Source organism: Rosa rugosa, chromosome 5, assembly GCF_958449725.1.
Source record: "Rosa rugosa chromosome 5, drRosRugo1.1, whole genome shotgun sequence".
Classification (NCBI taxonomy): Eukaryota; Viridiplantae; Streptophyta; class Magnoliopsida; order Rosales; family Rosaceae; genus Rosa; species Rosa rugosa.
This window is the reverse complement of record NC_084824.1, coordinates 38,567,693-38,584,258: the sequence shown is the minus strand read 5'-3', so window position 1 is coordinate 38,584,258 and position 16,566 is coordinate 38,567,693. Positions and strand designations below refer to the sequence as shown.

The 16,566-nt window shown below is 36.0% G+C and overlaps 1 protein-coding gene and 1 long non-coding RNA gene across 4 annotated transcripts; one reads left to right on the top strand and one right to left on the bottom strand.

Moving 5' to 3' along the window:
• Positions 1 to 135: 135 nt before the first annotated feature.
• LOC133711626 (disease resistance protein At4g27190-like) lies at positions 136 to 891 on the top strand. Its single transcript, XM_062137735.1, has one exon. The coding sequence runs from the start codon at positions 136 to 138 to the stop codon at positions 889 to 891; it is 756 nt and encodes a 251-aa protein (XP_061993719.1).
• Positions 892 to 1,746: 855 nt separating this feature from the next.
• Positions 1,747 to 16,257, bottom strand: LOC133708805 (uncharacterized). 3 transcript variants are annotated; one of them, XR_009846094.1, is made up of 26 exons: positions 15,837 to 16,257; positions 15,569 to 15,681; positions 15,263 to 15,474; positions 15,064 to 15,166; positions 14,004 to 14,100; positions 13,643 to 13,750; positions 13,483 to 13,546; positions 12,359 to 12,504; positions 11,729 to 11,842; positions 9,099 to 11,611; positions 8,914 to 8,991; positions 8,759 to 8,833; positions 7,992 to 8,110; positions 7,463 to 7,858; positions 7,216 to 7,379; positions 7,078 to 7,114; positions 6,867 to 6,916; positions 6,621 to 6,727; positions 6,303 to 6,369; positions 5,901 to 5,982; positions 4,514 to 4,663; positions 4,210 to 4,288; positions 3,277 to 3,565; positions 2,865 to 2,939; positions 2,597 to 2,793; positions 1,747 to 2,524 (listed from the first exon to the last, which is right to left on the bottom strand). It is a non-coding gene; the product is annotated as an uncharacterized LOC133708805 (long non-coding RNA). The 3 variants fall into 3 exon arrangements; XR_009846096.1 differs by lacking the exon at positions 1,747 to 2,524 and having other exon boundaries at positions 2,531 to 2,793; positions 15,278 to 15,474; XR_009846095.1 differs by lacking the exon at positions 1,747 to 2,524 and having other exon boundaries at positions 2,531 to 2,793; positions 15,388 to 15,474.
• Between the last annotated feature and the right edge of the window lie 309 nt (positions 16,258 to 16,566).

Below are 16,566 nucleotides of genomic sequence, written 5' to 3'. Positions count from 1 at the left end.
AATTGGAATCCATGCACATTAACGAAAAGTATTATGTGCACCGAGGGTGTGCCGAACACCGTCGTTTTGACCGTTGACGTGGTGGGCCCTTAATTCTTCCTTTGTAGGTCTGAGAGAGATCTTGTCGAAGCCATTATGAAATCTGTGTGGAGTAAAGTAAAACAACGGGTTGTGGAAATCAACACGGGTGGTTTTGAAGTATTTGAAGCAACAAGACAAGCCATGGATGAGGTTATGAATGCGCTAAATGATGACAAGGTCACTGCTGTTGGGGTCTACGGCATGGGAGGCGTTGGAAAGACAATCATGGTGGAACATGTCTGTCAACAAGCTCAGAATGATGGCCTTTTTGATCATGTGATTATGGTTGTTGTTACCCAAAGGCCTGACTTGAGAAAAATTCAAGGCATATTGGCAGATCAGTTGGGCGTCGAATTGGAGGAAACTACACTGATAAAAATTCAAGGCACATTCGCAGATCAGCTCGCCATCAAATTGGAGGAAAGTACACAAAGTCGAAGAGCAGCAAGACTGAGTATGGAGATAATGAGGAGAAATAAGATCCTTATAATCTTGGACGACATTTGGGAGAGAATCGATTTGTCAAGAATAGGAATACCAAGCTACAAGGAACTTCAAAATTGCAATTCCAAAGTCCTACTCACCACAAGGATAAGGAAGGTCCGTCATGTCATGAGATGCCAAGAAAAGATCACCCTCAGCACCCTATCCGAAGAAGATTCTTGGGCCTTGTTTGTGAGAAATGCAGGAAGGTTTTCTGAATCCACCAAAGTCGAGGATGTAGCGAGGAAGGTGGCTAGAGAATGTGCTGGTCTCCCAATTGCGGTGATAAATGCCTGGTGGAATGGAAAGAAGCAGCTCAACGACTAAAGAAGTCGCAAATTGCCAACCCTGACCAAGGAGAAGATGCATTCAGATGTATAAAGTTAAGCTATGATTACTTGAAAGATGAAGATTCCAAGTCATGCTTCTTGCTTTATTGCCTATTTCCAGAAGACTACGACATCCCAATAGAAGACTTGTTCAAGTATGATCGTGAAAGGATTGTTTCGACATGCCAAAACAATTGAAGAAGCCAGAGGAACAGCAGATTCAGTGGTCAGGTACCTGAAAGATTCTAACTTGCTTTTGGATAGTGAAAAAAAGGGATGTGTAAGGATGCATGATGTCATCCGGGATACGGCCCTGAATATTGCAAAATCTGAAGATGGGCATGGGTTTTTGGTAAAAGCTGGCTGTGGTTTACAGGATTGGCCACGTCAATTACATGAAGGCTACTCTGCAGTCTCACTAATGGAGAATGATATTAGCAAGCTACCCGAAGAAGAGTTGGTATATGTCCAAAACTCAAGATTTTATTACTACAGGGGAATAATCATCTAGAAGAGATTCCAGAAGCTTTTTTCCAAAGTATAATGCACCGAGGGTCTTAGATCTTAGCCACACTAGTATTACATCACTTCCCCAATCATTCAGTCTCCTAACCAACCTCCAAGCTTTGTATTTTGAATCTTGCCCCATGATTGACTTTTCCAACCTGGGGACACTGAAGAAGCTTGATATTCTGAGTATGAGAGGAAATGTGATCAAAGAATTGTCGAGAGAAATTGGGAATTTGACCAATCTAAGGATGTTGGACATTACCGGTGGACTTATTGGCAAAATTCCACCTAAAGTAATCTCAGAGTTACATAGATGGATTGTGGATTTTGGGAGTGGGGCAGTATAGTTGAGGAAGAAGGAGAAGAAACAGAGGGTATAAAGGAGGGATGATATGTTGGGGGCAGCATTGCTTTTGCAGTTCTCCTAGTCATTGTCGTGACAGCCATTAGTGACTACAAACAATCTCTGCAGTTCCAGAATCTAGATGAGGAAAAGAGAAATATACAAATTGAGGTTATCAGAGGTGGTAGACGTGTTGAGGTTTCAATTTATGATCTTGTTGTAGGTGATGTTATACCCCTTAACATTGGTGATCAGGTTCCTGCTGATGGGGTTTTAAATTTTTAATCACTGGTCATTCGATTCGCTTTCAATTGATGAGTCTAGCATGACTGGCGAGTCCAAGATTGTTCGCAAGGACTCCAAAGAACCATTTCTAATGTCCGGCTGCAAAGTAGCAGTATAGCTGGTCCACTGAATCGACTTTTGAGGGTGTCGCGAGGAAGGTAGCTGGAGAATGCAGGGGTCTACCCATTGCATTGATAGCAGTTGCAAGGGCACTCGGTGATAAAGATGAGGCGGAATGGCAAAAAGCAGCTCGAAGACCAGAGAAGTCGCAATCTGCAACCGTTGAGGATGAGGAAGATGCCTTCAAATGTATAAAATTTAGCTATGACTAGAAAATTCGCCCGCGCGATGCTGCGGGTTTGTGTTTTTTATAGGCGATAGGAGTAGTAATCACAATCTTAGAATGTTTGCTGAATATGCTATCGTTTTACATATCATAAAAGCTGGTTCACAAACTTTTTCACCAACTCTCCAAACTTGGGACTATTCCAGCCTGCATGCATAAGAGAAGACAATTGGTAAGGAAACTGATGAGGTATGTTCATTGGTTTAAAATGGTACTAACTTTGGAAGTAAGTTGTCCTTTAGCATCTCTGCTAGTCCCACATTTCTCATTGATGAAATTTACGAAATCTTTTAAGTCTCAGCCTCGACCATACTCTTCACCATCCTTGTTGCCCTTTGGGAAAAAAAAATTCAATATCGGATATCAACTCACTCCATACATGCACAGGACTTGCATTAGGCCATGTATTTATCCCTCTATAAACAGAATTTCACTTATCATACTTTGTCAATGTCAAAACAAATTGACCAAAACACAATAAACTCACTTCTCAACCACCGTCAGTGCTAAGATCACTCCAATTGCTCCTCCAGAGAAGGATGCTACTATGGGATCAACTTCACTGCAATTTCACAAACAAGCACGTCAATCAATGAAACTGGAAAAGACATTAGTATTAACATCATTAGCTTGATATCCACATATGTAACATGGTCAGTTTCCTAATGTCTGAAACTTAGGATCCTGACCCTACTTCTTGATAGTTCTAAATCAGAAGCTACTAAAATGAGAATAAAGTTGAATTGAAAAACAAAGGGTACCTGATAAGGGTGCATGCATTAGTTATATTTCTCTCTCTAATTCTTCCATTATCAAATCTAAACATTCCTACTTTTTTATAGTTCTAAATCAGAAGATACTAAAATGAGAATAAAGTTGAATTGAAAAACAAAGGGTACCTGATAAGGGTGCATGCATTAGTTATATTTCTCTCTCTAATTCTTCCATTATCAAATCTAAACATTCCTCCATTTCTGCCTTACGGATCACCAGCCTCTTCCACATTGCAAGTTGAATTAGATGCAAGAGAATACTTCTGTGTGGCTGAAAATTCCAGCAAGACCAGCCTATATATAATCTCCTCCATTTTGGCTGGAAGGGACGAATATGCCACAGCCAACAATTCCATAGTCAAAGCTTTGTTTTCTTTTCTTCTTTCACGTTTGCTCTTCACTTCGTGAAAAGTATCTACACAATTGCAAAATACAAAAATCAATGATCAATTCATGAAAAAACAAACATAACAAAAATCAATCACTGTATATCACTATAAACACAATCTTCCAATTACAAAAACACCTCCAATTTCTGAACTAAATGACCACTAATAAATTTCCAAAAACACTTCCAATTTATGAAGCAAACACCTGATTTACAAAACCAATTACTAAATTACATAGTCCTCCAATTTACTGTAAAGTTTGTAGGCTAATTCTAATCTAACAAAAACAACGAAAACCAACCATAAACTCAGAAAACACTTGATCACCACTCCAAACCATTTGACCACAAAGCTGAAAATGCACAACAAAAGTGCAAGATCTACTCAGAAATCAAACTAATCCATCGACAAAAAAAAAAAAAAAAAAAAAAAAACCTCAAGATCTACCCAGAAATCAAACTGATCCATATACAAATCCAAATTTAAACCCAAATGGTAAACAAATCCTGATTTGATTCAGTCCCCAATTCCATAGACATTCCTTTCCTGCCTTTTCAAAGCATAGGCAACATCCATGGAATGACCTATTATATAGCTGATCAATATAAAGACCTTTGTAGACTAAAACCCTAAAACAATCTCTTCTTTAGTATATATACACAATGCTAACCTTGGAGCAGAATCCTTAAACTCCCAAACTTCTGCCTCTGGGCCCAACTTCTTGAATATACACAACTTTCAAGTCCCAACTACACAAAAACAACAAATCAGGTTTTCAATGCCTAAAAACAAATATAAAGAAAAAAAAAAAAAACAGTAACAACTATAATCAATGAATAAATAAAATCTGATAATGAAACTATAATCAATGAATAAATAAAATCTGATAAGAAAAAAACTATAATTTTTGGTCAATTGATTGCTACAAATATTTTAAGGAACAAAATTCATATTTAATTTTAATAAAAACAGACCTGTTATACAACACAGCAGCCTTAGACGACAACACAGTCTAGAACTTTAGACTCTTTCGTCCTAACTTAACGGTTACTGAGCTGAACCTTCACTCTAACCGCTATAACAATCTTCAGTTTCCAAAGAGAATTTATCCTGATAGTATTGACCTGCAAAAACTAAGAGCATCATTAAGGCCAAGTAGTCTGTGTATCAAATAATCCATTGTACTATCAAAAATTGCTTAACATATTCTGTTTCATTCTCACAAAAAAAAAAAAAAAAAAAAACAACAACACAACAACAACAACAACAATGTCATTAAAAAAGGAGATGAAATCAGAAGTATGTGATGTAGTTAAATTACAATTTAACTATAGATTTCTTTTAATGATGTCCATACATGTTTTTGTGCATTCAATATGCAGATAGATGAAGGGAAAGTGCTATGAGCTTTACAGGTTAACATTTTGAGTCTCACCTAATCAATTATGTTTTAATTGAAGTGAACTCAGATTCTAGCTTTTCTGTTTCTTTATCTCTGTAATTTTTGATTAAGCACACAAAAGGAGGAAGAGTCAACAAAACAACAATGTTCAGAAGTATACACCAAAAGAAAAAAAAAACTAATTGAAAGTTGTTATCAATTGTATAGCTGAATTTGTCAAATTGAAGGTCTATATGTTCGATATTTAGAGGCACATATGTGCATATACCTGAAAGTAAAAAAGGAAAAGACACAGAAAAACTTGACAAATAACTCAAAAATAAGGAAATGATTGTGGAAATATGCGAAAGGAACTCAAATAAACCATATTGACAATTTCAAATGGATCAGAGTTTACAGAAAGTAAGTAAAGAGCCACTTCAGTGTCTGAAGCACAGAGTGAAACCAACAACTGAATAGCAAATGAAGTTTGTAATGTTGATGAATGAAATCAAATGTAACCACTTTGCATTAGTATAAGAATACCAAAAAAAAAAAAATCAAACTTTAATGTTCAAAATCAGATATATGAACCAAAAGCAAAGAGACACTGTAGTACTTTAATGCATTATAAAATAGAACCTGTCTTAAGGCACTGTAATCATATCGCACTAAGCAAAATCATAATCTACAGCTACCAAAAATGCAAGTTCCATACTTCAAAAAAAAAAAAAAATGCAAGTTCCATGCTGTAAGAAAAAAAGATTCTACCCTTATATAAGCCCCATCAATAAGCTCAGAATATATTCTTTTGGTTGTGTATAACAAATTCGAGTTTCTACCCGAAAATCAGAACACTGCTCTACTTTATGAACCATAGAATGAACTCATTCTCTGAATTGTAAACAGAAATCTACAAAATAAATGAATCTACATATAAAGTAGAAGCAATGTGAGCAATGTATGAGCTGAAAAAGTACCTTGATTGGCAGATTCAAGCTTCTCCTTTTCTTCAAACCCGAGGGCGCAATCAAAATTTTTCTTGATGTTCTTGATGCTCTCCTGGAGTTTATTTACAGCGCTAGTTAAAGACAATAATTATGAATTATAGTTATTGCAAAGAAAATAGTTCTATTTACTACTGCCATGAGTTTCACCCTAATTGTATGTACAATATTGCATTGTGCAGTTGGCAACATATTGCACGACTCTGACATGGATAGTCAAAATTATCTTATGCATTACTTATTGTGTTGCCACTAATCCATGCATACCATATTGAATTCCTTATCCAAAATTCCAATAGACATATAAAATCTAATCCAATCAAAGAAAAGATAGCAATGCGAGAGGGAGAAAAAAAAAAGGCCAGAGAAAGTAACCTGAGAGTAGAAACCAGTGGTGTTGTTAACGATGCTTGAATTCTCTTCTGCTTCTTCTTCTTGTCATCTGCGAGGGTCAAGAGGTAGAATGAGCTCAAAGTAAAGGTAAGACGTGAGATGAATCTTATTGTTCACCCTCTTGTTTGGGGTTCACTTGAGAAAGTTAGAAAAAACATTGACAAATTAGATCATTGGTGATTATACAAAATAACATTGAATCTGACCTACTGCAACACTGTTTCTACCATTATGACCCGTTTTAAAATGTAGACACTGAAAAGAGACCCAATTTTCACAAAACCCAAATCAAACACATACCTCTTCTTCTATTGAAAGCTTCCTTGCAAACTCATACCTCTTCCTTGCAAACTCATACCTCTTCTTCTAGCAGCGATCTTTCCTGTTCTTTTTCCTACAACTACGGTCTACAATCAAAATCAAATATCTTACGTCAAATTCATAATTAACAATTTAGTCTGATCAAGTCTAATATCATAAACCCAACATCCATAACCGATACAATATACAAAACAACAACAAAGATGAAAAAACTAACAACCAAACCTCTTTTCTTTGCTTCCACTTCAAACCTCTCCCACTTCAATATGCACAGCCTGCAAATTGAAAATAGAAAACAAAAGTAAAAAAATTATGATTGATACACAGCAGAACAAAAAATCTCCCTCCCAAAGTGGATCAAAATCTTGGCACCTGACTGATTCTCTAACCCAGAATTTAACAAAATTGAAACAGGAGAATTATTGGCTCTACATACCTCAGTCAATTTGTTTCGATACTGCACTCATCCTCCCCTGCATGACCCAAACCCAAAATCAGTGACATGCAAAGATTCAGAATGAGTCTGAAAAAGCTGTCTAAAAATTTAAAAAATTAAAAAAAATATGTCCAGTACCTGAGCAAAACGAATATCTGTTGTTCCAGGACCGGAAACAGGTTTCTCTCTGTCTCGCTTTCTTTCAGCGGAGTAAAGAAAGAAAGACATCGCAGAATCAAAACGAAACAGTGACAGCTTCCCGTCCCCCTCTTCCTTTTCTCCGAGTTATCTACCTTCTTCCCCTGTTAATTTCAAATATTGCCAATCAGATCACTCCAGCTTTTCCAATTATGGGAAACAAATGGAATTGAATTACCAACCTTACCAATCAGCGAAGAACTTCAAGCTCGTTCATTCTTGTTCTTCTTTCTTCTACTCGCCTGAGTTACGATTTTAGAAGTGAAAGTTTGTCCGAAAGCTACGATTTGATTCTTCGCTCTCTCTCTCTTTCTCTCTGAGTCGAGAAAACAATCTGAGACCTTGATGACGGCACTCAATGGAGGTTTCCCGAACACACTAAAAGTGGACTCGATGTAGGCTTCTAGAACACAACAGAAAACTCGGGCCTTTTTCTCTCCACATACAGCCCGAGGGCAAAACCGTCATTCCACTGCTGGTATGAACAGTGAAATGAACAGTATAGGAGATTTAGTATATAGTAAATTACTAGATAATCCCCCTCGCGCGATGCTGCGAGATCAACAAAAATGATTCTACATAGCTGAAACAAAGTATTTGTTTATTGATTTACTAAGCTTATTTAAACTTGACATCAGTTAAAACAAAAGATGCAAAGCTTATCAAACATCCAACTCAAACAAAAAATACAAAAGAAAACGATTCATAAAGCTTACCAAGTAACAGCTGAAATCGAAGTTGTTGTCCAAGTTCTCTATATGCTAATATGTAACGCTGCAAAAGCAACACTTTCAATAAGCACTCACTCTCCCTCCTGTTGTTCCCAAATGCTCAGCTGCCAACATTGCACACAACAGAGAAGTTAAGAAATTCAATACTAACACTCTAACATATATTTTCAAATACATTGACAAAGCATTCATTTAATCACAATTAATTAAACATCAAAACTGCAGATTTGATAGAAGATAACACTCATATACAGAAATTTGAGATTCACATATCTGCTATTGAATTACATATTCAAACTCCTTTCAGACTTTCTTGTCCTTTATTTCTGGTGGAGGTAACAAAATATTGAAGACTCTAGCAGCCAAACTACTCGAATTAAAGGACCAATCTAATAAACAAAGATGAGCTCCCAAGTAGTGTGCCAGTTCTTCTAATAAACAAAGAAGACCCTGTGTACCCACTTCTCACAATACCAATCCCACAGTAGCCACTTTAACCAACCATATTTGCAGAAAAAAAATTCTTAGGACCTCTAACCATAACCCAAAGCAGAGAAAAACAAAGGGCAGAGAATATCTAACTTGACCTCATCGAAATAAGACAGAAACACTAATCTTTTTCTGGCAACTCATTCAATCAACTCAGCCAATAACAGCAAAAGACCTTTGATCAATTCCATACAATAATCCAATAGACAAATATAACAGTTAATTACAAACATATTGGTATAAAAAAATTGGCCCAAACCTACCTTCAAACCTCGGAACCTAGAAATGAACAAAGAAATAGCTGCTTCAATATGTACAACCTCTAGATTAAGCACACACTACATAAATAAAAAAAAACCAATTCAATCTATGAACGATTCAATCAAAAAATTTCAGGTTTAAGAACCCAAATTTTCACCCTTGTTAATGGTTGTGATTTGAATTTGGATTTCCTCGCCTATACACGAACTGAGAAACGCTCCCACTCTTTTTCAACCTATAAACCACCCATCAAAAAATTGTTTACAGAAAAAGAGGACAATCAGAGAAGACGATAAGCAGAAAAGAAGAAACTAAATCCAAATTCATAAAACAAACCCAAACCTTCCTCCGGAACTGGACGATTACCTCTTCTCCTTTCACACTTCCTTCCAACACGATCACTAAACTTCAAATTCCCCGGAGTAACACAAAACAAACCCAGAATCAGATCCGTCTTCTCCTTCTTTCTAAATCTAGATCGATCACTCCTTTTTTCTTTTCACAGTCTCTCTCCCTCTCTCTCTCTCTCTCTCTCTCTACACCAAAACAAATAGAAGGTCTCAGAAGCAACCGAAAACAAACCCAGAATCAGATCCCACTTCTCCTTCTTTCAGAATCTAGATTGATCACTCCTTTTTTCCTTTCTCAGTCTCTCTCCCTCTCTCTCTCTCTCTACACCAAAGCAAATAGAAGGTCTCAGGAGCAGCAATCGGGAAAAGTGCATCCTGCAATGGAAATTGAAACAAAAGCAAAGGGCAAAACCGCCAATTCGGAATGAACAGTGTCTAGGAACAGTAATGAACAGTGCGAGGAACAGTGATTCGGCGAAAGATGAGGATTCCAAGTCATGCTTCTTGCTCTGTTGCCTATATCCAGAAGACTGACATCCGACTAGAATACTTATTCAAGCATGCAATCGAGACGGGATTGTTTCGAGATGCCGAAACAATGGACGTACGAAGCCAGAGGAACAGCAGATTCAGTGGTCAAGTACCTCAAAGATTCTAGCTTGCTTTTGGATAGTGAGAAAAATGGATGTGTAAAGATGCATGACGTCATACGGGATACAGCCCTGAATATTGCAAAATCTAAAGATGGGCATGGGTTTCTGGTAAAAGCTGGCTGTGGTTTAGAGGATTGGCGGCCACGCGGATTACATGAAGGCTGCACTGCTATTTCACTAATGATGAACAAAATTCGCAAGCTACCCGAAGTGTTGGTATGTCCAAATCTCCAGATTTTATTACTAAACAAGAATGATGATTTAAACAAGATCCCAGAAAAGTTTATCCAAAGTCTGAATGAATTAATATCTTAGCAACACTGGTATTTCCTCTCTACACAAATCATTCAGTCACCTTACCAACCTCCAAGCTTTGAATTTAGATTTTTGCCAGGAATTGATCGACATTTCTATAGTGGGAAAACTGAAGAAGCTTGAAATTCTTAGTATGAGGGAATATCCTGGGGGGAATTGTCGAGAGAAATAGGAAATTTGACCAATCTAAGGATTTTGGATGTCCGTGCCGCTTGGGTTGGAGCTTTAGTCACAACTAGGAACAAACAAGCCCGCGCGATGCTGCGGGTTTATCATTGAAATAGTTCAGTTTAATAGTACTGCATTTATAGATATTAGATACAAAACAAATTTTAACCCAAGATCCAGACCAATCCCAGAAATTAGAAAACCTACTTGACCAAATTAGCTTCCCTTATTGGAGCCATACAATTTCACCACAAATTGGAGCAAATTTACATACTCCAAAAAAGTTGTAGCAAGAATTTTCATAAACAGAAGACTCGTTTTACATCAATTCTGTAATATCCATTACAGTTGAATTACAGTTGCACCTGTGCTTTTCATCAAGACAGAGAAGTTGAAGAGTCAAAAGATGTTTTCATGGTTTTTTGGAATCATAACGAAACAATAACACTCCACAGAGAGAAACATAAGTAATATTCTTATCGGAGAGTTTAGAATATAATTGCATAGAGGCCACAATCATCCATCTGGGACAACAATTTCATTGTCTTTGTCTAAAGTTTCTGTATAACCTGGAAATTAGGCAAATAGAGAGTTGTGGCTAATTCATTACCCTTGTACTTGATAAATTTTGAAAGATTCAAACTTTACTAATTAGCAATTCAATTTTGAATGAGTTGGTTACAACATAGATGAGCTTTGATCATAATAATGTCAGAGTGCATGTAGTGCTGATTGATCATTCACATTTTCTTTGAATGATAGATACTAAACCAACAGTCTACAATTGTGACCAACCAAAAAAACAAAGGCTAGAGAGAATGTTGTAGATGAAAATGAATATAGGAGAGAAATGAAGAGAACCTATTTTGGATTATAGAGAGACCATTCCAAGTCAGCCAATAGGGTCCGTAACCAGACCCAAGTGTCGAAGCCTGACATTTTCCTATTAGAAGTTAGAGTGGAATCTCTGATTTCGGAGATGAGCAGGACCGGCTCCAGGGGTTGTGGTTGTCGTCGAAACAGGGGCAGGGGCAGGGGCAGAATAGTCAATTAACTATTCATTTTATTTGTCCTTTTGCTGAATGGGTTTTAGTATAGTTATAACTAGTAATATTTGCCCGCGCTTTGCTGCGGGAATTACTGTTATATGTTACTGGGATAACATTACATAGCGGAATGTTTCTGCTGTACACCTTCATTAAAGAATGATTAAAATATGTTACACGAATTTCTGACTGGAATCAATAACTTCAAATCAAACTTGGTATGTATAGTCAAATAAAGGAATAGATGAAAGACAATAATGAGAACTGTTTGATGGATGTTGGCTTGAAAATTAGCGGTTTGGCTTGTTGTTATTCTTAAGTTCCTGCAATGTACATTTCATAAATTTTATTAAGAATGAATGGCTATTGCTGATTTCAAAAAGTCAGCATTGTTTGGGGAATGTGCTGATTTCATTTGTGTAGTTAGTGATTATGCTAACCTTGGAGCGCAATATCTTAAGCTTCCAAATCTGTGTATCAGTAAACATCCAATTGCTGCAGTTGTAGAAAGACATCATCAGCTACTGCACTACCTCCACACCAAGTAGAATGGTCTGCTTACATACAACCAAGACATTTTTTGACTCAGCGAAGGACAGTAGGAACCATGGTAATCAAATGTTGAGTAGTCAACAAACTTGCAAAAATAGTGTCAGCATTAATCAAAAACACATGCTACTGAATCAATTCAGTGTTAATATTTACAGTTGGATCAGATTTTCAGTGGCTAAAGTCAGATAAAGAAAAAAGAAATAATAAGGAGAAAGGAAAACCGTGATGAATGCAGAGAGCAATTGTTGGGAGAGAAAATAAGTTTAAAAGTATACATTATATCAAGATTGAATTGAAATGAACTCTAGTATACATTATATGAACATTGATACAATTTACTTTTAATCAAAAGTAACTTTAGAGTAAATCATAAATTCATGCTGAAAATAGGAAATGATAAAGAATCAATATAAAGACAGTGATGATCGTATTTTTTTTAATATGAAAAGAGTGGAGAAGCAGTAGAGAGTATATTTTTATCAATCATGGTGATAAAATAGCTTGTAGAGAAAACTTACCAAGGAAGGGATAAACTATTCTTTAGGTGTGTCTTGTGTTTCGGTCTCCAGCTAAAGAGTGGTTGCAGGTAAAATGCTCTTTTGATGCTTTTAGATATTCATTTCATAAGGTGTTGGCCTCTCTTGGTTTGTTGAGCACTTGATACCTAATCAGCAGCATATCAAATGAAGCATCATAAACTGAAGATTCACTATTGTACCCTATAAAACAAAGTAATGAGAAAACCTTCTGAAAAATACACCTGCCACACAAAACCAACCAAGCACAAAGCATGCATATCATAAGGAAAAGGCAGAATAACGTCAACTGAATCACTATAGTGTTTTAGTTTCATTGATCAAGAACAGGATAGTGATTTCATAATAGTGTTTTCATATGGTTGAAAGTAAAGTCAACATATATGCACAAACAGCATAATGAATATATGTGGTAACTGCTCTCTCTCTCTCTCTCTCTCTCTCTCTCTCTCTCTCTCTCTCTCTCTCTCTCTCTCTCTCTCTCTCTCTCTCTCTCTCTCTCTCTCTCTCTCTCTCTCTCTCTCTCTCTCTCTCTCTCTCTCTCTCTCTCTCTCTCTCTCTCTCTCTCTCTCTCTCTCTCTCTCTCTCTCTCTGTGTTTTGTCTCCTCTCTTTTTCTGTATTGGATGAACAACAAAATCCGAAAATTATGAATCGGAGCATATAATAAGATATCAAACTATCAAATTAATAAAAATAATAGAATCAAAACAGAGACTTAAATCACCTACTACAACTTTGTCGCCTTGTTCTTTTTTTTCTTCAAATAATCATATATGCAAGTTCATGGAAAATATCAGAAAGTATTCATTTAGACATGCCAGAAACAAAGAAAAGAAAAACTTCTACGTCTTTGAAAATGATTGAATGTTAGGAAATTCATTTGAACTGAGAAAGAAGATCACAAATTCAACTAAAACATAGATTTAATTACTTGACTAACCTAGAAAGCAACCTCTGTAAGTGAAGATCCTCAAATAAACTCATACTCAAAACCGTTCTATTGTGCTTTGCTGAATCAGTAAGCTCTTGTAAATTTCATTAAAATCAAAGGATAGCTAAAGAAAGAAAAAAGAAATAAGAAAAGAAGTATGTTCACAGATGAAACCTTTTCTATTTGATTTTAGTCAAATCTTCCTCTCTCAGACTATCAGTGAATTTCAATTTGGGAGCTGTTCAAAAAACAAAAATACAAATACAAATCAGTGAACTAAATCATCATATAGGTATTAAACAAAAATACAAATACAAATCAGTGAGCTAAATACCTTTTATCTTCTTTGGCCTCCATAATCAGAGTGTATTATCTTTAAGCTCTTAACTCGAAATTCAACTGAAATGCTTTGATTTCACGAATCAGAGTGTGGCCCATTGTTCTGTCAATTTAATGTGAAATAATGCATATCAATTTGTAATTATCTATATCAAATAAGATATTGTGTAGAAAAAGTAGAAACAATAGTGCAAAAAAGTTCAATTCAAAATCTACAGTTGAGTTAGAGTGACCAAAGGTTCTTCGAAATAGAACTGTATGAATATCAGATGGTAAACCAATCAAATTAAAATAATACGCTGAACTTTAAAGAAGATAAAAGGTATATGTGATTTTATTTTGAGAAATATATTTACCTTCTAGATGTAAATTGATTAGTTTCAGGTAGCCTCCTGCTAATTCTGTTTTGGTCAGCCAAGTTTTTTTTGTGAGCATGTGCAGAGAATATTTTTGCTGTAAGAAAACAGAAAATCTATCAGTAATTTGCATATTTCTATGTGTGAAAAAGGAAGATGGACTTTTGTTCATACATATTTCTTATGCTTATTGAGTATGTAAATTATGAAACTATGTCACATTGCAATTCAAGGGAAGAAAAAACAAACTATATTGGTCTAATTAAACCTAAATGCAAAAACTAATATATTTTGATAATCTAATAAAGGTAGCCAGTGCATTAACATTGTTGTTTCTAAAACTGGTTCAATAGGTGAACTGTAGCTGCAAGTTATTATACTAATTGAAATCACAAAATGATGCCTTTGGATGATCACAAATGGCTTTGGTGAAATAGAAAGAAAGTGCAAAGAAATTGGTAAATGACAAAGCATAAATATTATACTAATTGAAATCACAAAATGATGCCTGAAACCACAAATTCAAATGAGTGTATTGCAAAACCTTTGACAATCATGATTATAGTTCAAGAACCTACTAGAGAAAGTAAAAAAGTTCAAGATTAGAAGATAAACACCGAAAACATCACTAAGCAGTAAAACTTTCATGATATTCTTTTCAATTTTGTACAAAGAACAAATATCTTTTATTGCTCAGCTATACTTTTTTTACCAACACAATATAGAGATATTTTCTTTGTGTTCTGATTCTTTAGTTTGTTTCAATAAATACTATATTTTAGTTTAAGGATGTAATCAATGTGCTAATAATGTCAGAAAACCAAAATTACATGATTTGGTCAGCCATCAGAAGAAGACTATGCCTTTATACATGCTATGATCTCCACCAACCGGAGTTTATGGATGAGTAATACTGGCCTATTAAGTTGGAAATGAGAATCTGTTCCTATTTTAAACTATATATTCTATTTCTGTAATTCGTATATATTATGCCAGTTCCGACTACTTCAAGAACATACACAGCCAGCAGAGGTAATATCTGAAATGGAAAAAGTCATACCTTGTAATTCATCCCTTGCCCGTGCATCTCACATGAAACAATCCTATCTTTGAGTTGCTCTGCAGCTATGAAGTAGTCTATCCTCATCCTTTTGACTCTATACCTGCCAGAAAGCCACCCGGTATGTTTATTATGTGGTGTAAACTGTATAATAACAATATATGATTATAATACAGTTCCTAACTTCCTATGTATGTACATCTAATGATTGCACATTCAGATGGAATCACTATGATTCTACATCACTTCAACTCGACCAACACAACAGTCATCCAATTTATTTTCAACGGCAAGTTCCTATGTGCATGAACCATATGGTCTTACTTTCCAATGGGATTTCCTGACCAGGAGAAGCCACGCTCCATGTCCTTCTCTTTGTGTAAAAATCAGTATGCATCTATTAGCTTTCCCCTGAAAGACATATCATCAGACAGATAAAGTTATTCTTTATTAAAGTAACAATACAACTGAAACGTAAGGTTCTTGGAAATTGACCTAAACAGACCTAGAAAACTGATCTGAACTTGGTTGATTATTCAGTAGCAGCAAACCAAAAGCACTATATATGCTTTGTCTGAATGTGGCCTTGTACGCATAGAAATTGAAACACCAAGGATCCTAGAATAAGAGAAAAATTCAATATTGAATTTCGGAAGGACCACCACAATGAAACCACTTCAGCAATCATCAAGATTTTATAGACCAATTGGCACATGGAAGATTCAATTTTGAAGAACCCAACAATCAATTGCCAAAAAATTGAAATAGTTTACCTTAGAATCGGGAGATTTGTCGGCGCCGGAGCTGGAAGAACTCCCTAGCATATGGCTTGATTGTGAAGAGATAAGTCAACTAAAAGTCTGAATAAAGAAAAACAGTTTGTTTTGCTCTTATGCGTAGGAGGAGTCGGATTTAGCAGACTTTAGAAGAACGAAAACATGCAAAATACCCTGCTCCTATCCTTTCTTCCTCTCTCTCTCTCTCTCAACAAACTGGAAAGAACGAAGCGGTGCCAAAGAGACTTACATGGCGGACCAAGTATTTGAACGAAGCACTTTTTTTCTCTGTCAATCAACAACCACAACTGTTGATCAAAACCTCTCTCAGATTCATAAATCTCACACTCTCACTCTCTATCCAGCTGGTTGACCTGAATCTCTATCTCACTCCCCCTCTCACCCGTGTTGTCGTTGCGTAAAGCAAACACACGTAGCGGTAGCACTGAGCAGCACGACAGGTGCCAAGGCAATTCTGTAAAACAGCAGAAAGAAAAAGGGCAGAATCGCCAATCTACTATTCATTTATTTTGTCTTTTCTGAAATAAACAGTAAAAATGTAGTTGTTTTTTTTTTTTTTAAATAAAGGGATGGTGCGGCTGCCCTCAAGCCTTGATTAATGAAACTGTCGAATACAAGGGGGGGACATTGAGCCTAAACCCTTGATTACAATAAGCATCTAAAGTATTTTCCGAAATAATATCAGAAATCTCTACAGGAAACCTGT

Bases quoted from the DNA above. Each gene is read 5' to 3' on its own strand.
- LOC133711626 (XM_062137735.1), top strand. From the start codon at position 136: ATGAAATCTGTGTGGAGTAAAGTAAAACAACGGGTTGTGGAAATCAAC.